We start from the raw sequence: 26376 nt of genomic DNA on the forward strand, positions 1-26376 counted from the left end.
GCTAACTGACCAGTGATTGCAAATGATTCTCTAACATTCTGAGTTTAAGTGTAAGCTTGAGTTCAAATCCTGACTTTATTTACTAGTTGGGTGACTTTTAATCCATCCACTTAACCTCTCTAATCTATAAAGTCCTCATGATAAATGAGAACTAACAATACTTCGTTTGAAAATTAAAATAAGTACTCAAAAAGTACTCTTAATATTTTAATTAGCAAGGAATTTAGTAAGCAAAGCAACATTAGTTATCATTACTAATAATAATCAAGTGGAAAACATCCCCCTGGCTCAGTGGTCGGCAAACTGCGGCCCCTTGAGCGTGGCTCTTCCACAAAATACGACGTGCGGGCGCGCACATACAGTGCGATTGAAACTTCGTGGCCACACTCAAGGGGCCAAAGAGCCGCATGTGGCTCGCGAGCCGCAGTTTGCCGACCACTGCCCTGGCTGACTGATCTCCCAGCAAGTGAGCCACTCAGGTAAATGTCAGCATAATAAACTGAGAAGCTGCTACTGGCATAGGATGGGGTCTACGCTTCCCAGTACACCTGAAAACACATGATCTTAAGTTATTAGTTTGCTGGTTTCAACCGTGATCTGTTGGGCCCTGGGTTTTCTTGCAGATGGCTCAGTGGTCCAAAGGAATGAGAGCCCAACCCCTGAAACTGCAACTATGATATGACAGACACTGAAGCAAGGTCTGGCTCTGCTCAAGGTGTCCTGCCATTCACTGGGTGTCGGGAAAAGCAGGGGTACAAACAATTGTCATAGGTGTACTACTCCTTAGCTCTCCTGAACCAACGCTGGTGAAAATCTAATGAGAGCCAGGCTGAAATGGTACAAGTGAGGGGAATAAAAACACTAACTGACAAAAGTCCATTTTGATTTTTGAAAAGCTTAAAAATTGGCTGGGCTGGTGTGACTCAGTGGTTGAGGGTCAATCTATAAACCAGGAGGTCGTGGTTCAATTCCCGGTCAAGGCACATGCCCGGGTTGTGGGCTCAATCCCCAGTAGGGAGCGTGCAGGAGGCACCCGATCAATGATCCTCTTATTGTTGATGTTTCTATCCCTCTCTCCCTCTCCCTTCCTCTCTGAAATCAATAAAAATCTTTTTTTAAAAATTGGAGGCCTCCAGGTGCTGGCCAGTTTTTATGTTCATCCCCTTTAGATGACGTATTTCATACTGCATCAATGTAGACTTTAGATTCTATAAACTTTTCTTATTTCCCTTTCCCTTCACTGACACCAATCTCTAATTTTATTCAGAAGGGTAACTAACCACCTTGCTTTACATTATTTCCTCCTAATAACGATCAAAATTTGACTTAAACATATATCATTAGTACTTAAATGAAGCAAGTAAAGTCTCACTAATTCATTGCAACTATTGAAAGATGATGAGAAATTAGAGGAGGCTGAGTTACTCAAAATATTTTAAGAAAAGTAGCTTCTTTATTTTCCAGAGCATAGAGCAACACATATAAGACTAAAAAGTACTCCTAGATGATTTCTCCAAGTATATGCTTAATGAATAGATAAAAATGACCTGACATTTTCTAGGATAAAATGTTTCTATTCAGATACATAACTCTAAATGCTTACAAATAGTTCACTGACCCATGCTTTATCTTTTCTTTAAAAAAATAAATCATACTTAGCTTATTTTTAAGTAATTTTGAGAAGGTAATCATTTGTAAATTAATTTACTTACCTTTCTTCTCATAGCTTGGAAAAAGCCTTTTCTAACTCACTAGCTCTTCAATTATTTCATATTAATGAATATATGTGGGATTGAATAGAGGGGTTTTTTTATATATACACATTTATTGAAATGTCATTTTCATATCATAAAATTCACCCATTTTAAGTGTACAGTTTTAGTTTAATAAATTTATACAGCTGTGCAACCATCACTACAATCAAGTTTTAGAGCATTTCCATGAATAGAAATTTTAATGTATTTGTAAGCTGTTACTTCTCCTTGCTTATTAAGCTAGCAATTATGATATCTTTCCAAAAACTTTCATAGCACATGCTAAATCAAAGTACTAATAAATACATACTTACATGGTATATACGATGCCATGGTTATAAGAAGAAAATAATAGTAGTCAAAAGAGATATTGTATTTATTAGGAAGTCTTATTGAAAACATTCCAGTTTTCTTCACATATGGTAAGGCAGCGTATATCGTGAGAAGTTCACCAGCAACTCCAACAGGATATAAGATGATAAAAAAATTATATCTGGAAAAACAAAAACCTCAAAGTTATTTTTCTAGAATAAATATTGAATTTTATATCATGGTTCTTTTGCTATTGCTATGTTTAAACTTAAAAATTCTCCTTCCTATACATATTTATAATAACTTCACGTAAAAAGGTTTTTTTCCTACTTTAATCATTTGCTTATTAATTTAATTATCATCCTTTTTTCCCAAAGCAGTTTCCATTTCAAATAGCAAGATCATAAAGTAGTCAATTTACTTTAAAGTACTATACATTTTTACATGTATATGCAGTTTTTAAACTATTTTGACCAGTTAATTGCCACAATATTTTGAATTTAATTTAAAAAGGTCTGCTGCTTGCATCTATAGATGCTTATGGCATACAAATGGTTAAAGGGTGTAAGCATTAATTTATAAAGCATATGTAAGCTTGTAAAGTATTTTAAAGGTAACTTCTTTGACACCTGGAATCATAACTGACTGATTTATTCCCCTGAAGCTACACATTTATCACTCAAATGCTATGCTTTAAAAGACCAGCTATGATCCTAATTTTACATCTAAACCTTGAAATTACCTATTTGAAGGGATTTGGAAAACCCTTTGTGGTTACTAATTAAAAGAGAATTAATATTTCAGAAAACTGATATTACCTAACACATCAGTAACCAGTAATTGTCTAAGACTACTTTCACAACAAAACAAGGAAAACAAGCTGTCCCCTGAATTCCTACATTAATAAATACTGTAGTTTAGGTAGCCTGGCCAGTGTGGCTCAGTGGTTGAGCATCAACCCATGAACCAGGAGGTCAAGGTTAGATTTCTGGTCAGGGCACATGCCTAGGTTGTGGGCCAATCCCCAGGAGGGGGTGTTTCTATCTCTCTCTTCCTCTCCCTTCCTCTCTGAAATCAATAAAAAAATATCTTTTAAAAAAATAGTTTAGCTTGCTTAAATTAGAACTAAAAAGGTTCTATTCTAAATCCAAAAATCACAATTCGTTTACGTGGACTGTGGCAAATTCCCTGACATAGAGCAGGACAGGCATCATTTATGCTGGAGTTAGGGCAACAGTCTCCAAGTTCCTACTGGTATCCAGCAGCAGCAGCCTCAAGGACCCAAGGCATTAAAGAAAAGTTTTTCTCCAAGTCAGTCATTATGTAGCCGAAAATCAAGGTCAAAATTTGGGTGGAAAAAGAATCCATATTTTATTTAATCATTTTGTTGGCATTAAGAAATGTTTATAAATAAGTATCAAATTTGTCAGTATGACAGAAGCCTAGAGACAATCTTATTCCTATACTAAAGGCCCAATGCAGGAATTCGTGCACCAGTGGGGTCCCCCGGCCTGGCCTGTGGGATCTGGCCAAAACTGACTCTCCGACATCCCCCGAGGGGTTCCGGATTGCGAGAGGGCGCAGGCCAGGCTGATAGGCCAGACCCCAGCAGCAAGCTAACCTACCAGTTGGAGCGTCTGCCCCCTGGTGGTCAGTGCACATCATAGTGAGCAGTTGAGCAGCCTTAGCATATCATTAGCATATTACCCTTTGATTGACTGAACAGCCGACTGGACGACCGGACAACCGGACACTTAGCATATTAGGCTTTTATTATATAGGATGCCGGTTATACAAGGATAAAAGATGGTCAACAGGGACAGAATTATATGCCCAAATAGATTAACTAGTAAAGAAAGAAAACTGGCCCAGCCGGCATGGCGACTGAGTGTTGGCATGGCGATTGGGTTGCAGGCTGGATACCCCGTGTGAGGCGTGCAGGAAGCAGCCAATCAATGATTCTCCCCCATCACTGATGTTTCTATCTCCCTCTCCCTCTCCTTTCCACTCTGAAATCAATAAAAATATATATTTAAAAAAAGAAAGAAAAATTATCCTTTTCCTGTCCCCGTTTACCCCCTCCTTTCCTTCAGTATATCTAACCTGCTTTCTTTCCAGTCTGTGTGGTTATTTGTATCATTTAAATCAATCTTTTCCAATATCATTTTCCTATCTCAATTTAAAATCATATTACTGAACATATTATATTCCTTTTTCAAGTAAAACTTATTTAAGTCATTTTTATTAACTTTATGTGACTCTCAGCTTTTTTTGGTAGCATTGTTCTTTAATAGAAAAAAATCACTCCTATGATAAACTCGTTTAAAGCCTTAAAGAGTGATTATTTTTAATAAAATGGGAATAAATTATATAATTTATTTGACTTTATCTGTATTTTTAAAAGATTACATCATCACTCTCTAAGTTCTGATGGCAGTATGATTTAACTACCATTCAGAAAAAGATATAATGTTCCTTAAAGATTCCTAATTTTCACCTAAAAATTTTTGAAGGGAATGTATTTTTTAAGTTAAACTGGAAATTAAAATGAAAACAACGATATACAATGATCTGTTTGGTGGACTTTCTAAGAATACTTATAACACAAATAGGTTCAAGTTGTATTCAAACTGTCACAGTAGGCTAACTAGTTATAAATAAAAAGGCATTTCTAAAGTGAAGCTTTATTTGAGAACAATATCTTCAATATTTGAACATAAGTACAAATACGATTTTAGGTTCCTTAAGGGGGTTGGCAAATATATATATATATAGACAGTTTGGATCTTTACAATTTTTGACACAAAATATGATAATTATAATGAACTGACATGATGTATTATGCTAACATGTGCATTTCAAATTTGAAAGATTTTACAGTACCTTATTTAACATCAAGGCAATTGACAAAGGATTTCTGAAGAGCAAATTTTAAATGCTATGGCAGAATTGTGAACTTTTCCAGAAATTCAAAACATGCAAATGCATCCCCAAAGGCAAACACACAAAGCATTCAAGACCACTATCTTCCACAAATGTTATAAATAACAGCAAATTTAAAAAGACTATATCATGAATTTATATTTTTAAAGGCGTTAGAGGACGGAAAGACTGAGGTCATGCAAAATGGCACTAAGAAGCATTCTGTATTAGAGTACGGCTTCCAAACCGCCAACATTATGAGGGGCCCAATCACCGAAAGTGAGTGTGTTTTATTCAGATACAACAGGAATAAAAACCAACCAAACACATATAAATGGTAATTCAACTTTCTTAAGACAGGCAGTATGTTTAAGCTAAAATTATAATTTCAAAGAATTTTATTACATACAAAATGGTAAGCCAAAAATGTTGAAAAATAACTATAAAATATTTTTAAAAGTTTAAAAAATTATATAACACAATAGTGATTATCCAAAACAAACCTGACACCAGCTTACAGATTACCTTCAAACAAGTTAGGAATGTATGAGTATAAATATCAGAGCTTTAAAAAACATCAGAAATATGGATATAGCATTATTTGAGATGCTGTATTTATAACATTTGAAAATTGAAAATGATCTAAATTCTAGCAATACAAAACTGGGTCCTTAATACCATGGGATATTAAAGAGTTAAAGAGCTAAATCTAAATATACCTATAGTGATTTAGAAAAAAGAAAGATCTCCAACATATAAACAAAAAGCAAGTATAATGTCATCCTATTCATGTTTTTTAAAACTCACACTGTGTTCACATTTTTGATAATATGAAAAAGTCTGGATGGGTAAAGGCCACACTTTTTCCCTCCAAGGGGTAGGGAGTGGGTCAGGTAAGAGTGCAAAGAGAAACTTTCTGTGTTTATTCTACAAACTTCTGTGCTATTGGAGCCTTTTACAAAGAAAACATATTACTTCTGTAGTTTAACAGACAAATGTAAAGAAATGGAAATACTGTGAAACCCTTTTATCCCACCCACACGGAACAGACGTACACGAGGTGCACATCTCTTATCCTGTGCCTCGTTGAACTTCTTACCGCCTGGCATTTCCCAGAGCTGTCAGTGGGATCATTATTTGCCTCCTCCATCTTGAGTGGGCAGGGATTTTGTTGTGCTCATGCCTGCATTTCAACTGTGCAGTTGGCGCAGAGCACATTAAGTTGTTATTGATGTGATTGCCACTAGAAGTACAACAGAAAATGAAATGAACAAACCTATGCTTTGCGGTTTGTTCTCCAAAGAACAATCTGGTTTTTATAATAATTTTGTAAAATATCAGCTGCTCAAAGAATTCAACCTTTAAAAAGAAAAAAAAAATCTTTTGCTTTAAAAATTACTGTTTTAGGATAGAACCTTTGAAATATAAATTTTGTTCCGAGTCCAAATAATACAATTTCAACTAAGTGTGATTTTTTTAAATGTCTGTCGCTTAGTATTTTATACATATAAAAAATTGACATTGTATGTATAAGATACTAAAAATTGTGGCTACTACATTGAATATTAAAATAATTTAAATCAATCAGACAAAATGCCATGTCTTTGGCACACTGTTTATCCAATATAATTTCCAAAACGTATATTTTACTTTTAAAGAAAAACGAATGACCAGTTTAGAGGTTAAGGGTACTAATATAATTTGTCTTATATTGATTTCCTAAAAGTATAGATTATTTCTCTCTGATCATTAATTTAAGCCTTTTGAATGCAGCTTATAATGTTTTGCTAAGTATGCAGAACAACAGCACCCCGGCATTACAGGGCTGAAACACAAATTTTAATTCTCTGGTGTTAGCTCAGCAACAAAATACGCATGCACAGGACTGTGAGAAACTAAACTACAAGGCATCGCCACCTGGCCCACTTAATGAAGTATGGCAAGTGGTTGAGGAGACTGAATGTGTAGAAGGAATAGCGAGTAATCTCTGTCACAGTCCACGCGACCAGAAACAGCACCACACTCTCCTCATTCTGGATCTGCAGAATCACAGAGAAATCCACAGTGTTGTTGGAGCTTGAGCTTTTATCTCCACGAAGATATTGTATCTTAATTATTTACGGTGTGTCTTTTATTATAATGGAATGGTAGGGTTAGACAGATGTGATACAGAAAACTAATGCAGTCACCACTACGTAATTCATTATAAACGCACAACTTCAGTGTATCCTCAGCACAGGAATGGCCACATTTGTACTGGATTCTCTCTCACAATCCACTCCAGCCAGTAACTCAGCTAACCCAGGGCAACATCGCCCCCTCAAAACAGCATGGGAACAATCTAACCCCCCGGCTTTCTGTTAGTCATCAAATCAGACCCATTCCACTGTAGCACGAACTCTTGAATCTGCCCACTCATCTTTGTCCCTGCTACCAGGGCCTTGTCATCTCTCATCCAGACTATCGGGACAGCCTCCTGACAAATCTCGCCACTGCTTTATTCTCTTCATTGGTGAAAGTTTTCTCTTAAAAGCAAAACAAAGAGCCGAAACCGGTTTGGCTCAGTGGATAGAGCGTCGGCCTGCTGACTGAAAGGTCCCAGGTTCAATTCCGGTCAAGGGCATGTACCTGGGTTGCGGGCACATCCCCAGTGGGAGATGTGCAGGAGGCAGCTGATCGATGTTCCTCTCTCATCGATGTTTCTAACTCTCTATCTCTCTCCCTTCCTCTCTGTAGAAAAATCAATAAAATATATTAAAAAAAAAAAAAAAAGTAAAACAAAGAAGCAAACAAAAACAAAATTGGAGGCAGCTAGTCCTGTGATTTGAGTCTCACTATTTAAGAGGAAAGGATACAATCCTACCACCTGAGCATGAAGTTCAAAGTTCTTTATAATCTGAGCTCAGAAATCTCTCTAACTTCATCTGCAAACACTTGATCCAACCCCACCCCAAACTCCCACCCCAAAGCCCCAACACCTCTCTCTGATGACACTAAACTTTGTATTCTTTCCAGAACATGCTCTGAACACTTATGCCTTAACACATGCTATTCCCTCTAACTAGAATGCTAATCCCATAGAAAACCCTTTCTCATCTCATATTTTAAGATCCAGCTAAAATATCACATCCTTTGAAAAACTTTTCCCAAACAATTCCTTTCACCCTGAGCAGTTATTTGCTCACTTTCCTTATTCTCACAGTATTTTGTTCATATCTGTATTATAACACTTGCCAATTTTGTACTAAAATTTGTCTGTCTGACTCTTGTATCCCTATCAATACTCAATTTATACATTCTTTCCTCAGGGAGCCTTCCTTCACTCCCTAGGTCAGGCTAAGTCCCGAAGTATATTGCCATGCATGCTGGTCTCTTGGTTCAAAGCACTAACGTTAATATAATGAAAAAATTATTTGTGCAACAACTTGTCTAGTACCTGTATCTATCCCAATCACAGGCTCTGAGTCTGAAACTCTCTTTGCATTACTAATAGCCAGATCCCCAGCGCGTTGGCTGCGACTGCCTTATTCATTGTAAATCCAGAAATTAACACAGTGCCAGGTATATAGAATGCACTCAATAAATGTTGAATTAATTAAAGAGTTAGACAAAATTAAATAGTACTATTAAGGTAGAGATCCTCTGGAGGATAAAAAAAAAGGAGCAAGCAGATGGATCTTTTTTCTCTTTGGGGACTAGCCACCTTTACTTGTCTTCAAATTCTTTTCTCCAGTTAATGTTGGCCACCCTGTCTTTTCTTTCTTCTTCCTCAGTCTTCAGACTCTTTGTGGTCCTGGCCCAGCTGTTATATTCATTCCCTGTCCAGAATAGTCTCTCTTTTATTCTGTTAATGTCCGACCCCTGCTTTTAAACTACAAGGCAATCTGAATTAAAAGTCTGGCTCTCCATGTGGCACGCACTCATTGCTCTCTATATGGCAGTCATTGGTTAGGGACCAGATGGATGGAGTAAGTTGAGTGAAAGATACTGGTCAAGAGGGCTGGAGTGTAGAGTAATAAAAGGGCAGAAGGTCAACAATCTGTCCCCATGCAGACAGGGGGGAGGGGGGGACAGTGAGTCCTGCGGGCAATGGAAGGGAGGTTAAGTATCATCCCAAGTAGAGAAAGGCATCTGAGGAATGGAAAGGAGGCCAGAGATCTGTCCTCAAGTAGACAGGAGACTCCAGAGGCTGTCAAGAAGGTCAGAAGGGCCCATCTGGGAAATGTTTGTCATGGGTTTAAAAGGCCCAATGTCTTGACATAGTAAGCACGTGTTTGTTTGTCTAAAAGGGTTTAAGCCATTAACTAGATCCGGGTCTCTCTCCTGTCATGCCTCAATATATAACATGCTTATTTTCCCTAAGTTCCTTAACCCTTCTAACTTTTTGTCTTTGACATTTGTTCATATCTCCAGAACTACATTTACTTTTTATGTGTGTTGCTACAACACTCAATGCTAAATGAGGAAAAATAAATGGTTTACATTGACAAGTTCAAATTACATAAACAAAGACAATATACATAACTTCAGTAGAAAATTTTCAGTTAAGCATTTGACAGAATAGTAATATTAATTTTAAAAACTGAAACACACCAGAGGAGAGTATATTATGAATATAAAATGCTAATATTTGGTTGTGCTTGTGTTTCAAAGTTATTCTACTAATTCGTTGAGTCAATGGACAAACACTTAAATCGAAACCCAAGCTTTCTTTTGTTCAATGATTCTGCTTCCTGAAATATACCAGTACTAATATTTTAGATTCCTATTAATAAAAGAGCTGTCTTGCAGGCTCAAGTAGAGAACATGTTCATGTCACTTACTGGTTTTATGCTATGAGTAATGAGCCACACCATAAAGATTCTGGAACTGACTTGGACCCCAGCCACAAGCACAGAAGTAGGTACAATTCCTTAAAGAAAAAAACAAGTCAACCATTGTCTTCAAGGTAATTTATACCAAATATAAAAATTAAATAAAAAACTCACCAATTAAACAGTGGACTATCTGTAAGCAAATAAAAAAAAATCACAAGTCAGTACCATACAACATAAAATAAATCCTAGTTGACATTGGTTTTAAATGAATCTGTAAGTGGTATGTAATCAGCAAAATTGCTTTTGCTCAACAAATATATTTTCAAATAAATATTACAATGACAAAAAATAGAATCATTGAAAACTTACCTCAAGCAAGGCAAATGTCTGGAAAAATTTAAGTGTCTTCTGAATACTTTTATATAAACCTTTGTGTGTTCCTTTTTCCATATAAAAACGCACCATGGTAATAGCTAGAACCAACCACCTAGAGAAAATGAAAGTATTTTATAAAGTGTTGTTAAAATGAATACAACTAATCTTCCTATATAGAATGCCATAATTCAAATAATAATAACATGTATGTCTTATGCTCTCAATTTGTTATTCTGTTTTTAAAACCTGAGGAAGAAATAACAAATATTACTTTCACATGAACTCTTCAAGGGGATGAACAGAACATATTTGCAACCAACTACGTACAAATGTCAAACAATGTCCGCTGTATCTTTGGTTCCACCAGATAAACTGACAAGAAAAAAATCAGGTTTATTAGCAAAAATGAACTTATTATAAAGCATTTAGTAATCATATAGCTAATTAAGGTAGAAAGCTGTGTAAATATGTACTTTATACAAATACATAATACATAACTACATATAATTATAAGTAAAGTCATTAATAAGAATCAATTAATATTTTTATAATTTTCATTAAATAAAAACAATCGTTGTGTCACACAACAACCCCAAATCTATGGGACACAGCAAAAGCAGTCCTGAGAGGGAAGTTTATAGCATTATAAGCCTACCTCAAGAAACAAGGAAAAGCTCAAATGAATGATCTAACCCTAAATCTAAAAGAATCAGAAAGACAATAACAAGAAAATCCCAGAGTAAATAGAAGAAATTATAAAGATCAGAGTGGAGATAAATGACATACAGACTAAAAAAAATAATAATAATACAAAAGATCAATGAAACCAAGAGCTTGTTCTTTGAAAATATAAACAAGATTGAGTAATGAGCCACATTTAGCCAGGCTTATCCCACTTCTAGGAATATATCCCAAGAAACTAGAAACACCAATTAGAAAGGATATATGCCTCCCTATGTTCATAGCAGCACAATTTACCATAGCAAAGATTTGGAATCAGCCTAAGTGCCCATCAGATGAGTGGATTAAAAAAACTTTGGCACATCTACACAATGGAATACTATGCTGCTGTAAAAAAAGAAGGCGTTCTTACCATTTGCAACAGCATGGCTGGAACTGAAGAGCATTATGCTAAGTGAAATAAGTCAGTCAGAGAAAGATAAATATCACATGATCTCAATCATTTATGTAATATAATGAACAACATAAACCGAGGAACAAAAACAGATCTAGAGACAGAGAAGCATCAATCAGATGCTCAAACTTCAGAGGAAAGGTATGGGAGGGTGGGGGTAAGGGGGAGAGATCAACCAAAGGACTTGTATGCATGCATATAAGCATAAGCGATGGACGCAGACAACAGGGGGTGAGGGTGAGGGCAGATCTGGGGGGATGGGGGGACAATGGGGGAATAAGGACACATTTGTAATACCTTAATCAATAAAGAAAAAACAGAAACAAATAGAAAAGATCCAAGTCAATAAAATCAGAAGTAACAACTGACATCACAGAAATACAAGATTTTTTCAGAAAATACTATGAACAATCATATGCCAACAAACTGGACAACCTGGATCAAGTGGACAAATTCCTAGAAACACACAATCTTCCAAAACTCGATGAGGAAGAATCTGAAAACCACAATAGGCCAATGACAACTAATGAAATTGAAGCAGTAATCAAAACACCCCCAGCAAACAAAAGTCTTGGTTCAGATGGCTTCACCAGCAAGTTTTACCAAACATTCAAAGGAGAACTAACACCTATCTTCCTCAAACTATTCCAAAAAATTCAAGAGGAGGGAATTTAAGTTCTTTTGACAAGGCCAGCATTATCCTAATTCCAAAACTAGATAAAGATACTGTACTACAAAGAAAGAAAATAACAGGCCAATATCCCTGATGAACATAGATGCTAAAATCCTCAACCAAATATTAACAAATCAGATCTAGCAATACATTAAAAAGATCATACACCATGACCAAGTGGAATTTATTCTGGAGATGCAAGGCTGGTACAATATTCACAAATCAATAAACATGATACATCACATAAACCAAATGAAGGATAAAAAAATCACATGATCATATCAATAGATGCAGAAAAAGCATTCAACAAAGTCAACACCCATTTATGATAAAAACTCTCAGCAAAGTGGGAATAGAGCGGTCATACCTCAACATAAAAAAAGCCATATATTGCAAGCCTTCAGCCAATATCATACTCAATGGGCAAAAATTAAAAACGTTTCCTTTAAGATCAGGAACAAAACAGGCATGTCCGCTTTCACCATTCTTATTCCACATAGTACTGGAAGTCCTAGCCCCAACAATCAGACAAGAAGGAAAAATAAAAGGCATCCAAATCAGAAAGGCAAGAGTAAAACGGTCATTATTTGCAGATGACATGATATTATACATAGAAAATCCTAAAGACTCCACCAAACAAAAAACTACTAGATTTAATAAATGAATTTGGCAAAGTGTCAGGATACAAAATTAATATCCAGAAATCAATGGCATTTTTATACACCAATAATGAACTGTCAGAAAGAGAAACTAAAAAAAAAAAAAATACAATTTACCACTGCAACGAAATAATAAGATACCTGGGAACAAACTTAACCCAGGAGGTAAGAGACCTATACTCAAAAAACTATAGGACTCTGAAAAAGGAAATAGAGGAAGATACAAATAAGTGGAAACATATACCTTGTTCATGTATTGGAAGAATTAATGTCATTAAAATATCATAATACCAAAAACAATCTATGCATTCAACTCAATACCATTAAAATACCAACAGCATATTTCACAGATCTAGAACAAATATTCCAAAAAGGTATATGGAATCAAAAAAGACTCTGAATAGCCTCAGCAATCTTGAGAAAGAACAAAGTTGGAGGGATCACAATATCAGACATCAAACTACAGTGGGGCCTTGACTTACGAGTTTAATTCGTTCAGAGCTCGTAACTCAAATTACTCGTATGTCAAATCAAAAGTGAATGAGTGAGACACGTGATGCTGGGCTGATGTTGTGGCGTTCACTGAGACATTCGCTGCGCCAACTTGCGGTGGGGTATCTGAAGCTGGCTCGTAACCCGAATTTTAGCTTGCAACTCAAAGCAAAAAATCGGCCGAGAGACAGCTCGTATCTCGAAAAACTCATTAGTCGGGACACTCGTAAGTCAAGGCCCCACTGTATACTATAAAGCCACTGTAATAAAAAGAGCCTGGTACTGATGCGAGAATAGGCATATACGGTAGATCAATGCAACAGAACAGAGACCCCAGAATTCGACCCATGCCAATATGTTCAATTAATATTTGACGAAGGAGGCAAGAGCACACGATGGAGTAAAGACAGTCTCTGCATAAATGGTGTTGGGAAAATTGGACACATACATGCAAAAAAAAATGAAACTAGACCACCAACTTACACCATGCACAAAGACTAAACTCAAAATGGATAAAAGACTCAAATGTAAGTGTAATAAAAATCCTAGAAGAAAACATAGGCAGTAAAATCTTAGATGTCTCACATAGCAGAATTTTCACTCATACATCTCCTAGGGCAAGAGAAACAAAGGAAAAAATAAACAAATGGGAATACATCAAGCTAAAAAGCATCTGCATAGCAAAAGAAACCATCAAAATGAAAAGGAAACCCAAAATATGGAAGACATATTTGCCAATGACACATCTGATAAGGAATTAATTTCCACAATATACAAACAACTCATACAATTTAACACCGGGAAGACAATGTTCAGCGAATGATTAGCACGTGATTACATCAAATTGCACATGGTAATTGGTTCTGTTGTCCTGTGGTGTGACTTTCCACAGCAGGTTTAACGCATGTCAGCCTATGCTCCCACGGGCACTAAGCCACGCCGCAAGAGTGTGTATTTGTTTACTCACAGTGACTGATGAATGCACACTTTCACTAGACTTATTCAGCCTAAATGTAAATTACTGTGATGCATATGGAAAACTTTTCTGTGAAATTAAACTTTTCATGCTTATTTTTAATCACACAAAGTGTCTACATAAGTAAAAACTAATTTGTCAATCTCTTACCATACATATTCAGGAAAACCTACTTTAAATAGCATGATATGAAAATCCATGCATTATAACATTATAACAAGTTTTACTGTTGCTCTATAGGTGGCAGTATTGTACCAACTAGTATAGTATGATAACACACCTGTTTAAAATAAAGGAAATTAACACTGTGGGGTTAGAAAGGGCCACTGAACCATCTGCTAACCTCTCATCTGTTTTTCAGATTATGCTAGGACCTAATCTGAACTAATTCGTGCTCTCTCCTTAAGTCCTACCATCACAATCTCTCCTAAGTGCCCTACCTTTACCTAATTTTGGACTTCTTACATCCATCAGTTTAGAAAGTGTAATAAAACCAAAAGTATTCCAAAAACTATTATAGCTTCTGCACTTAGAAATTCTTTTCTTAAAATTTGTGTGTTTTTTTTTAATATGCCAGAGCTATTGATTACCCAAACACTAACCCAAATGGATACATTCAGTCTTTGATAAAATACTCTCTTGGGAAAATATAAACATGTATTCCATTTGTAGAAGGTTCCTTGCTTACTTGCTTACTTCATCTGTTTATTCATTCGTCTTTAGGTTCAACATTTATTGCTGAGCCAGATAGTGTGCTGGATGCTGGGGAATTAGAGGTAAACAGGATAGTTCTTACCTCAAGGAACTAAATTAGTAAGTGGAGACAACAGAACAGTGCTGTAACAGGAGATATATGCCATCACTTGCTAAACACAGGGCCTTGTTCTCATGCCAGTATGGCTACAATGACCCCGAAAAACCCTATAGAGAGGGGAGCTTTCCTCCAGCTGTCTTCTCATGCTTCTTTCTCTCCTGAGATTTCTTGGAGATCACCTGCTCCTTGAAAACCTGATTATCTATATCTCCTTTAAAAAAAATTAAACACTGCTTTTTAAATTTTTATTACAAACAATTTCAAACATATACAAAGATATAGAGAATGGTATAATGTGCCCATTGCCCACCTTCAAACCACTGTCTGTGTACCTTGTTTCATCCAAACCTCTATTCATTTCTCTCCCCACCATCACTCTCCCCTCATTATTTCGAATCAAATCATACATCCTATAATTCATAAATGCTTACTATGCATCTCTAAGAGCATTGTTTTTAACCAACATAACCATAATACCATTATCCCATTTTTAATCCTCACTCAAGGATATTGATTTTATTGATTTGAGAGAGAGGGAGGGAGGAGAGAGAGAGAGAGAGAAACATCGATGTACCCCAACTGGAGATCAAACCTGAAATCTTCTGGTTTACTGGGTGCCCCAACCAACTGAGCCACCAAGCCAGGGCTACCACTATCCCACTATCCCATTTTTTAAAATAAACAATAACTTCTTAAATCACAAAATAGTCAGGATACAAATTTCCTCAATTGTCTCATAAATTTTTACATCATGATTGAAATAAAAATCATACATAGTTGCTATGAATTTTTTTTTTTAATCTTCACCAGAGGATATGTTTCCATTGATTTTTTTAGAGAGAGAGGAAGGGAAAGAGAAACTTCGATTAGTTGCCTCCCATATGTACCCCAACTAGAGATCGAACCTGCAGCCTAGGTGTGTTCCCTAACCAGAAACTGAACCCTCAACTTTTTAGTGTACAGGACATGCTCCAATCAACTGAGCCATCTGGCCAGGACTAGTTGCTATGTCTTTTATGCCTCTTTCAATGTACTAATGGCCCGGTGCATGAAATTCGTGCACGGGAGGGGGGTGTTCCTCAGCCCAGCCTGCACCCTCTCCAATCTGGGACCCCTCAGGGGATGTCCAACTGCCGGTTTAGGCCCGATCCAAACCGGCAGTCAGACATCCCTCTCGCAATCCGGGACTGCTGGCTTCTAACCACTCACCTGCCTGCCTGCCTGATTGTCCCTAACCACTCTGCCTGCCAGCCTGCTTGCCCCCAACTGCTCCCCCTTGCCAGCCTGCTCACCTCCAACTGCCCCTCCTGTTGGCCTGCTCACCCCAAAATGGCCCCCTGCTGGCCTGCTCGCCCCCAACTGCCCCCCCTGCTGGCCTGATCACCCACAACTGCCCTCCCCTGCTGGCCTGATTGCCCCTAACCGCCTCTGCCTCGGCCCTGCCACCATGGCTTTGTCCAGAAGGACGTCCAGAAGGTCTCCTGGTCTAATTAGCATATTACCCTTTTATTAGTATAGATAGGTTTCCCCTCACTCCCTCCCTCTTATAATTTTTCTGTTGAAGAAACAAAGTGGTTTGTCCTGTAGAGTTACCTGAATCTGGGTTGTACTAATCAAATACCCACATGTCATTTATTATATTCTTCTATCCCCTATAATTCCTGTAAATTGATAGTTCTAGGGGCTTGATCATACAGATTCACGTTCCAGGCTAATTCACAGGCTGTGTTGTGTACTTCTCTAGGGAGTACATAATTTCTCACTGTCTCTCTTGTCTGTGATATTAGCCATCATTGATAATGATTGTCCAGATCCATTATTTTAGCAGTTATTGAAAAATGATATTCTAATTTTATCATTTCTTCTTAATACTGAACCTCCTTTAAAGTAACCACTAGGAGGCATGTACTAGCAATGGTCTTGGACATTCATACCATCCGTACTTTCACATATTATTCACTGACACCTCCAAATTTCCTTTCCTAGACTAAACTGAAACTTTCATTTAGCAACCAATCTATGTTTTAACCTTTAAGACCTGCTGTTTGAGAGACACTATAAAGAGAATGTAAAGCTAAGCCACAGCTTGAACAAAATATTTACAAGTCACATAATTTGGTAAAGGACTTGTATCCAGACTAAAGTACTCTCAAACTTAACAGAAAATGAAACAACTCCCAAAAATATGAGCAAATGATCTGAACAGACACTATACCAACAAAGGTAAACAACTGGTAACCACATGAAAATATGTGCAGTGTCATTAGTTCCTGGGGAAAGGGAAATTAAAACCACAATGAGATAACACAACATACCATTTAGAATGTCTAAAACTATGACTGACCAGACCTAGTGCTGGTGAAGATATGCAGCAACTGGAACTGTCATTCATTGACCATGAAAATGGAAAATGGTACAACCACTTTGGAAAACATTTTGGCAGTTTCTTAAGAAGTCAAGAATGTGACTACCATATGACCCAGCCATTCCACTTGTAGACATTTACCCAAGAAAAATGAAAGCATGTATCCATATAAAAATCTGTACATGAATGTCCATAGCTTTATTTGTCATAGCCCCAAACAAGAAAGAACGTAAGTGTCCATCAACAGATGAAGGGATAACCAAGTTGTGGTAAATCCATGCATGGTTCTGTCCTCAGGAATAAATATATGTCTATTACTTATCATTTTGGGAAACTTATACAGGGTGAGGCAAAAGTAGGTTTACAGTTGTGAGTACATCAAAGAGTTTATTCTTGTATTATTATTTAAGAACTAGATGCCCGGTGCACAAAAATTTGTGCACTCGGGGGGGAGAGGGGGCCCCTCAGCCCGGCCTGTGCCCTCTTGCAGTCTGGGACCCCTCAGGAGATAACGACCTGCTGGCTTAGGCTTGCTCCTGGGTGGCAGATGGCAGGCCCAATCCCTAGGTGCAGCCCCAGGTCGGGCTCAGAGCAGGGCCAATTGGGGAGTTGGGGCGCCGCCCCCTGTCATGCACAGAGCAGGGCAGATGGGGAGGTTGCGATGCCACCCTCAGTCACGTTCAGGGTAGACTGATTGGGGGGTTGGGGCACTGCCCCCTGTCACACTCAAGGCAGGGTCGATAGGGAAGTTGCAGCGCCACCCCCTGCCACACACAGAGCAGGGCCAATCAGGGGATTGGGGAGCTCCCCCCTGTCATGCACAGAGCAGGGTCAATCAGGGGTTTTGGGAGCTCCCCCCTGTCACGCACAGAGCAGGGCCGATCAGGGGGTTGAGGAGCTCCCCCCTGTCATGCACAGAGCAGGGTCAATCAGGGGTTTTGGGAGCTCCCCCCTGTCACGCACAGAGCAGGGCCGATCAGGGGGTTGAGGAGCTCCCCCCTGTCACGCACAGAGCAGGGCCAATCAGGGGGTTGAGGAGCTGCACCCTGTCACGCAAAGAGTAGGGCCAATAGGGGAGTTGGGGCACCGCCCCCTGTCACATACAGAGCAGGGCCCATGGGGGGGGGGGGGGGAGTTGGGGCACCACACCCTGTCACACACAGAGCAGGGCTGATCAGGGGGTTGGGGCGCCGCCACTGTCACACTCTGGGCAGGGCCGATGGGGAGGTATGGCTCTACCCCGTCTCACATAGAGCAGGGCTCGTGGGGGGGGGGGGGGGCTTGGGACGTCACCCCCTGTCACACACAGGGCAGGGCCGATCAGAGGGTTGGGGCGCTGCCCCCTGTCACACACAGAGCCACAGGGCAATCAGGGGGTTTGGGCGCTGCCCCCTGTCACGCTGATCCCGGTGCCAGGAGGCCTCGTAGCTCCGCTGATCCCGCCCGGCAGGGTCACAGATCTGGGTCCCAGACTGCAGACAGCCTTGCCTGCTGCCGCCCGCCTTCAGTATGCAAATTAGCCGCCATCTTGTTGCTTCAGGGTGGGGGTCCCCACTGGGGTGCCTGGCCAGTCTGGGTGAGGGACTGAGGGCTGTTTTCAGGCTGGCGGGCGATTGGAGCTCCAAAGCTCTCCTTTTTTTCTTTTTTTTTTATTCTGGCATTTATTTACCTTCTATGGCTGTCACTGGAGCTGAGAGCCGGCTTTCTCTCTGAGGCTCGGCTGAAAGCAGGTTTCTGGCCTTTGTTTTCTGTATTCGAAACAATGTTGCGACTCCAGCTCTGAGATCTGACTGACAGGAGGTTTCTGGAGTTTTGTTTATCTTCTATAAATGTTACTACGTTTCCAACTGAAGCTCAGAGGCCGGCGAGGCAGGCGGGAACGTTGGAGTCCTCTGTCACTGAAGGAAGCAAGCCTCCCTGTTCACATCAGCTGCCTGGCTGCCGGCCGCCATCTTGGCTGACAGTTAATTTGCATATACTCACTGATTAGCCAATGGGAAGGGTAGTGGTCGTACGCCAATTACCATATTTCTCTTTTATTAGTGTAGATTATTGAATTATTTTCAATATGAACAACTGTAAACCTACTTTTGCCCCACCCTGTAGCCTGAACTGTGGATTTGGTGTCTAATAATTCATACTATGCTTACTGTAAAAAAAATATTAAACTAGAGGCCCGGTACACAAAAATTTGTGCACGGGGGGGCGGGGGGGGGGCTCAGCCCGGCCTGTGCCTTCTCGCAATCTGGGACCCCTCGGGGGATGACCACCTGCTAGCTTAGGTCTGCTCCCAGGGGGATTGGGCCTAAGCTGGCAATCAGACATCCCTCTGGCAGCCTGGCAGCCCTCGGGGGATGTCCACTTGCCAGCAGGGAGCAGACCTAAGCTGCAGTCAGACATCCTTAGCGCTGCTGAGGAGGCAGGAGAGGCTCCCACCACCACTGCTGTACTGGCAGCCATCAGCCTGGCTTGTGGCTAAGCAGAGCTCCCCTATGTGGGAGCACACTGACCACCAGAGGGCAGCTCCTGCATTCAGCGTCTGCCCCTGGTGGTCAATGTGTGTCACAGTGACCAGTCATTCCCAGTCTTTCTGCTGTTAGGGTCAGTTTGCATATTACCCTTTTACTATATAGGATAGAGGCCTGGTGTACGGGTGGGGGCCAGCTGGTTTGCCCTGAAGGGTGTCCTGGATCAGGGTGGGGGTCCCGCTTGGGTGCCTGGCCAGCCTGGGTGAGGGGCCAATGGCTGTTTGCAGCTGGTCACACCCCCTTCAGGGTGGGGGTCCCCACTGGGGTTCCTGGCCAGCCTGGATGAGGTGCTGATGGCTGTTTTCAGGCTGGCCAACCCCCTTTAGGGTGGGGGTCCCCACTGGGGTGCCTGGCCAGTCTGGGTGAGGGGCTGAGGGCCGTTTTCAGGCTGGCCGGCGACTGAAGCCCCCAGCCTCTCCTATTTTTCTTTTTTCTTTTTTAAATCTGGGATTTATTTACCTTCTATAATTGAAACTTTGTTGCCATCACTGGAGCTGAGAGCCAGCTTCTACTCGCTCCAGCTCTGAGGCCATGGCCTACTGAAAGCAGGTATCCGGAGTTTGTTTACCTTCTATAATTGAAACTTTGTTGCTTTCAGAGCTCAGAGCCAGGCCGCGGCAGGCGGGGAACCTTGGCTTCCTCCATCACTGGAGCAAGCAAGCCTCCTGCTCGCTTCAGCTGCGTGGCTGCTGGCCGCCATCTTGGTTGGGTTAATTTGCATATCGTGCTGATTAGCCCATGGGAGGCGTAGCAAAAGTACGGTCAATTACCATGTTTGTCTATTATTAGATAGGATAGTTGCTCTTTCTGCAAGAAGTGCATTTTTAATAGTTTACAGAGCCCTTGGTGCTCTTTTTTAAAAATATATATTTTTTATTGATTTTTTACAGAGAGGAAGGGAGAGGGATAGAGAGTTAGCAACATCAATGAGAGAGAAACATCGATCAGCTGCCTCCTGCACACCCCCCAGCCCGCAGCCAAGGTACATGCCCTTGACCCGACTCGAACCTGGGACCCTTCAGTCTGCAGGCTGACGCTCTATCCACTGAGCCAAACCGATCAGGGTAAGAAGTGCATTTTTAAATTAACCACTAGAAATAGGAATTATCATTTTTAAACATCCACTGTGTGTCAGGAATTCAGCTGAACACTTCATATCCATATGTTTATTCCTTTGTAATAATTTAGCAAAGCTGTGCTGTTCCAATTTTCCAGATGAGAAAACTTAGGGTCACAGAGGTTAAGTAATTTATCTGAGGTTACCCAGTTAAAAAGGAGTGAAACATAACCTTTAATCAACACCTTCCTGTACTGCTTACAGATTAAATCCAAACATGTTAGCAAGGCATTTAAAAAGCCTTTGCAGTGGCCCAAGCTGCCCCTCTATCTCCATTTCCCTCCCTATACTTCAGCCCAGGGGTGGGCAAACTTTTTGACTCGAGGGCCACAATGGGTTCTTAAACTGGACCGGAGGGCCGGAACAAAAGCATGGATGGAGTATTTGTGTGAACTAATATAAATTCAAAGTAAACATCATTACATAAAAGGGTACAGTCTTTTTTTTTTTTTTTTTTTTAGTTTTATTCATTTCAAAAAGGCCGGATCTGGCCCGCGGGGCTGTAGTTTGCCCACGGCTGCTTCAGCCCATCTGTTGCTGTCTCATCAGCACGTCCAGCAATGGCAAACCTTTATACCCTATTTCATGCTGTCTCCCCATCCGTGCCTCATAAATCCTACTCATCCTTCAAAGCTCAGTTGAAATGCTATGGTCTCCCCCACAAAGCTTTGATTCTCTGATTCCCCCCACCTATCTGACCTGACACCTCTGTAGAGATTTATTTCATTTGTCTTTTATTGCCATATATAAATGCCCCAGGTTATACTTCTTCAAGGACAGGGCCTAAAATATTTATCTTACGTCACTTACTCAACCTAGAACAATGCACTTAACAGCTTCAAAAGTATTTGTTAGTCATGCATGTTCATTGTTTGCAGTGATAGAAAGTGTATATATATTTTTAATTTGTCTTTATTGTTGAAAGTATTACAGATGTCCCCTTTTCCCTCCATTGACGCCTTCTAGCTCGCACCTGCCCACCTCCCCCCACTCCCCGCCCCAGGCCTTCACCACACTATTGTCTGTGTCCTTGGGTTATGCATATATGCATATAAATTCTTCGGTTAATTTCTTCCCACCTGCCCACCCCCACCCTCCCTCTGAGATTAGACAGTCTGTTCCATGTTTCCATGTCTCTGGATCTATTCTGTTCATCAGTTTATTTTGTTCTTTAGATTCCACATATGAGTAGGATCATGTGATACTTATCTTTCTCTGACTGGCTTATTTCGCTTAGCATGACTGTTTTACATAGTGAACATGCAATAAATACTTCTTAAATTTAAAAAAAGTATTGTTTGAAAAGCGAAAAAAAGAAATGCTCACTTTCCTAGCCAAGTACCATAAAAGTCCTTACATCCTTTAAATGTGTAATCCTACTTCTGAGAATTCATCTTAAGCAACTAATTCAACAGAAACAAATAAAAGCAACATGTCAGTAGAGCATGATTTTACATAATTCTATACACTCTTATGCAATCAGGAACAAGTGTATTTATGAAAATTATATAGAAATATGTGACAGAATAGTAAGTGAGAACAGATACTATAACTATAATACTCTGTAATATGTATTCATTCACAATAAATATTTATTGAGTATTTCAAGGAGCTTACACTCTAATAGGGGATGTCTGACAATAAGCAATAAATTAAGTAAAATAGATTATACAGTTATATAGCAATAAGTGGGGTGGAGAAAAGCAGGCAAGGGCAATAAGGAGTGTTTGGGTGGGGTTGCTATTTGAATGAAGATAGCTAGGGAAGGCCTCCCTGAGAATAGAGGTTTGAAAAAAACCTGAAGGAGGTTAGATACTCATGAAAAATAAGGACACATGAAAGGTCGTGCTAAGCTTATGGAATTAGGCAAGTTCTGTTATACATTTGTGTAAAATGTTTGCTTCTTAATTATAATTTTATTGTTTTCAAAACTATTACAAAAAAACACACCAAAGTTCTGCTAAGAGAAAAACAAAATAAGCAAGTTCAATGAACAAACGAAAAGACCCTCAACTAACCCTCTGCTATCCACCCCATTAAATGTAAACCTTGGTGTCCCACTTCTAAAACAACTTCTCCAACCTTACCTGTCACTATTCCCCAACCTTCCACTTAAATCAAGATAATATGCCAAGCTTTCTGACATCCCATGCCTATTTCCAGAATTTATCTTACTTGAAATATCTACCTCTACATATGCAAATCCTATTCCTTCTTCAAATCTCAGTATCTCTAGAAAAACTCCAAAGAGTTAGTTATGTAGATTATTCCGTTTCAATTATCCTTACCTTTAAACAGAGATGAAAATAACAAGAGACCTTCTCACTACAGGCAGGGAGACAGACAAGTTGCAGACAAGCAGTAATTTGCTGGGGCAGGTAGGAAGGAGAGGAATGAAGTGTGAGAACACAAAGGAGAGAGCGTTTAATTCTGCTCCAGGTCAAGCAAGAGACCTAGAAAACTTCAACGAGAGTGACCTGGTTAGAAGTCATGGGAGGTACATGGAGGATATTAGACGAAGAGAAAACAGCCTGAGCAAAGATGGAGAGAGCCATGAAAATTAAAATGCATGGTGCTTTGAGGGCATCGTGCATTAGAGGGAATTTCAAATGCAATAAAACTGAAAAGGGAAATCCAGAAGCATAGTGCAAAGGGCCTTGAATGGCACACCGCCTAAATCCCTTCGATTATGGTAAAGGTAATGGCAAGTCACGTAAGGCATTAAACTGGAGTTATTGACTTTTGTTTTTTAAAAGGTAACGTGGCCTTCTAAAGAAAGGCTGGACTGGAAAGAGAAGGGACAGCAGACCAGTTAATACATGGCAGGTGTTCCATAAATGTCTATTAACTGGATGAGACTATCACACCGAGAAGAGAGAATTCTTTCAGTCTCCACATTTACAGGCAGCAGCACGCAGTGGGTGCTCAATTGTCCTCCAGTTGCTTTGAATATATTAGTTTCCCACTTTCAAGATCATAAAATTTAGTAAAACAGAAAGGTGAAGAAGAAACATGGCTCCAGGGTCAGACTTGGCTGAAGTCCAAGTCTGATAATTGCTAGGTTGTGGGATTGTGAGCAAGCTACTTAATTTCTTTGTGCCCCAGTCTCCTAATCTATTAAATATAATATTATATACCCCTCACAGGATTGTAGAGGATTAAAAATGAGATGGTACCAACACAGTGCCTCGCACATAGTAAATCCTCAATAAATACTATATTTCTTATGAACTGTATTTGGTGTTCGGGATTACACTAGCACACTAAGCACAGAATAAGGTACTCAGTACTGTGTCCAACCATTTATTCAATCTTTGACAGTCACGTTTTTCTATAAACTTTCTATAAAAGCTTTAAACTTTCCCCCACATTGACATAGGTTAATTACATTCAGGCCACATGGAAAATAACTTCTTTTTAAAAGCAAGGCAACTGAGAAAGGGAAGAGCATGCTCCTAACAGCTTTTGAAAAGCAAGTCTACACAGAAGTCACTTTGACAGGTGTCTGAAGAGCGGTAGTCACTGTGTAACCTTAACAAACCCAAAGGCAGAAACCAAGTACAGGGTATCAATAACGGAGCACGGGGCCAGAAAGATGCTGGACACGAGCAACATGCTCCAGTAAGGCAGGGTGGTTTTTTGTTTTAAATCGTACCAAGTGAGCTCTAGTCTAGAGAGTACTATTGCTTAAAAAAAAAAAAATCGTGGTGACATTAACAGTTAAGAAAACTCTACCCAGCGATCTGCAACACGAGGAAAAGCACGCTAGGGGCCGGCGGTCTGGAAAGCTGGTTTGGACAGCTCAGGGTTCCGGGGTGACGGGACCCAGGCGTTTCTTCAACGGCGGTGGCAGCGGCGGCGCCGGGGCGGTCGGGCCTCCTCCGCGGGTCGGCCCCGCATTCCTGCCCGGGTCTATACTTAACCTCCGGCCCGCGCCCGCCGCCGCCGCCACGCCGTGCACCGTATTAGGCAATGCCCGGTGCGCACGGCGATCCCCCGCCCAGCTCCATTCAACCCGCCGGCGGCGGCGCCCGCGCCCCTCCCCCACGGCCGCTGCCCGGGTCCCCCACGGCCTCCCCCCGCGCCCCCTGCGCCCCGACCACCCCGCGCCCCGCCCCGCACACACCTCCGTACGCCCCTCCCGCGCGCTTCGGGGCCGGGCGCCCCTCACCACCCAGTCGCCGCCCGGGGCGCAGAGTAGCGGGCGCGGCAGCGCGGGGAGGGCCTGGGGGAGAGCCGGGTCGACCCCCTCGAGGCGCACGTACCCCGCGGTCATGGCGATGTTGTAGAACGTGAGCCAGGCGGTGGCCGCCCAGCCCAGGCGCCTTCTCCTGCTGGGGGCCTCCCTCTCCTCGCTGGCCTCCGAGGCGCCGTTGGTGCCGTCCTCCTCGCTGAACGCCATGGTGGCCGTGCAGCCGGGGGAGGTGGCCGAGAGGGGCAGGGGAGTGGGCGGGGGCCCTGCCGAGCTCGCCGCCGCAGCGCCGCCGCCCGCTGCCGCCGCCTCGGTCAAGCGCCCCATGGGCCGCGCGCAGGGGGCTCGGCGCCGCCAGCCCGGCCGCTCGCGGGGGGAGGAGCGGGCGCCCCCGGCCAGCACCCCGCGCGCCCCGCCCCGACCTCGTGAGCGCGCGCGAGGCGGGACCCGGGACCCTGCCCTCCGCCCGGAGCGCGCGAGCGGTTCCCCGAGTAGGATTTCGAGGCTCCCACGGAAAGCCTGTCCGCCTCGCGCCCGGGGGGAACCTCCGCTCGGAAAGACGCCCCGTTATCGTGTACCTGGCGCCGCGCGCTAGCGAGTGCTCTCAGTCGGGACACACGGAACTCACGGCATTTCCCAAGGTGGCTTCTGCGCGCGGGGACAGGTGCTGGGATCTCCCCGCCAGACGCATTCCTAAGAGTTTTGGGGGAGGTTTGTCCACTTCACCCCGTTTTACTTGTACTGGCCTGTGGGGCATGGATGGCGGAAACTCAGGATTTGGCCAACTTGTGTGGATTCCATGGAGCCAGGGGTTCTCAGGGCATTCATTGAAATGCGCGGAATAACGGATGTTAGGGGAAGCTGGAGGAAAGACAGGCATGTCAAGATACCAAAGGAGAAAAGTTTGGATAGATAGACAGTCCACAGACGTAGGGCTAACAACGAGAACTCTTTTCCACAGGAAAAATAGTAACCCGCTGTTCTCCACATTATATCTCTTTCCTTTAAATTTTTTTTTTCCTCCAAATACCCACGCTTTCTCCTAATAGCTCTTGTCTATTTTTCCTTAAAGCACACAGTTACCTGGTAAATAGGCAGGTTCTGGAGTCAGAGTACTGAAATTCAAATTTCACATTTCTGGTTCCACCGGTCTTATTAGTTGTGGGCAACTAAACTTCTCTATGCCTCAGTTCCCTCAATGGGGAGAATTTAAAAACCTACCTCATGAGGTTGCTGTGAGATATA

The 26376-nt window shown here is 41.3% G+C and overlaps 1 protein-coding gene across 2 annotated transcripts in view; it reads right to left on the bottom strand.

Annotated features, from left to right (window-relative positions):
* The window catches only part of HACD1 (3-hydroxyacyl-CoA dehydratase 1), a 29897-nt gene extending 4439 nt beyond the window's left edge, over positions 1-25458 (bottom strand). The window contains exons 1-7 of one of the 2 annotated variants that reach the window (XM_070408064.1): positions 25205-25379; positions 10175-10292; positions 9977-9995; positions 9812-9900; positions 6906-7027; positions 6088-6231; positions 2069-2247 (exon numbers count right to left, since the gene is read on the bottom strand). In XM_070408064.1, the coding sequence (XP_070264165.1) occupies positions 2069-2247; positions 6088-6231; positions 6906-7027; positions 9812-9900; positions 9977-9995; positions 10175-10292; positions 25205-25341 (808 nt within the window). In that variant the 5' untranslated portion in view covers positions 25342-25379. Of the gene's footprint in view, positions 1-2068; positions 2248-6087; positions 6232-6905; positions 7028-9811; positions 9901-9976; positions 9996-10174; positions 10293-25204 lie in introns of both variants that reach the window. The other variant, XM_070408067.1, reaches the window with a different exon arrangement.
* Positions 25459-26376: the final 918 nt, after the last annotated feature.

This window comes from Myotis yumanensis, unplaced genomic scaffold (genome assembly GCF_028538775.1).
Source record: "Myotis yumanensis isolate MYYU_CA2020_CCGP unplaced genomic scaffold, mMyoYum1.0.hap1 SCAF_1, whole genome shotgun sequence".
NCBI classification, from domain to species: domain Eukaryota; kingdom Metazoa; phylum Chordata; class Mammalia; order Chiroptera; family Vespertilionidae; genus Myotis; species Myotis yumanensis.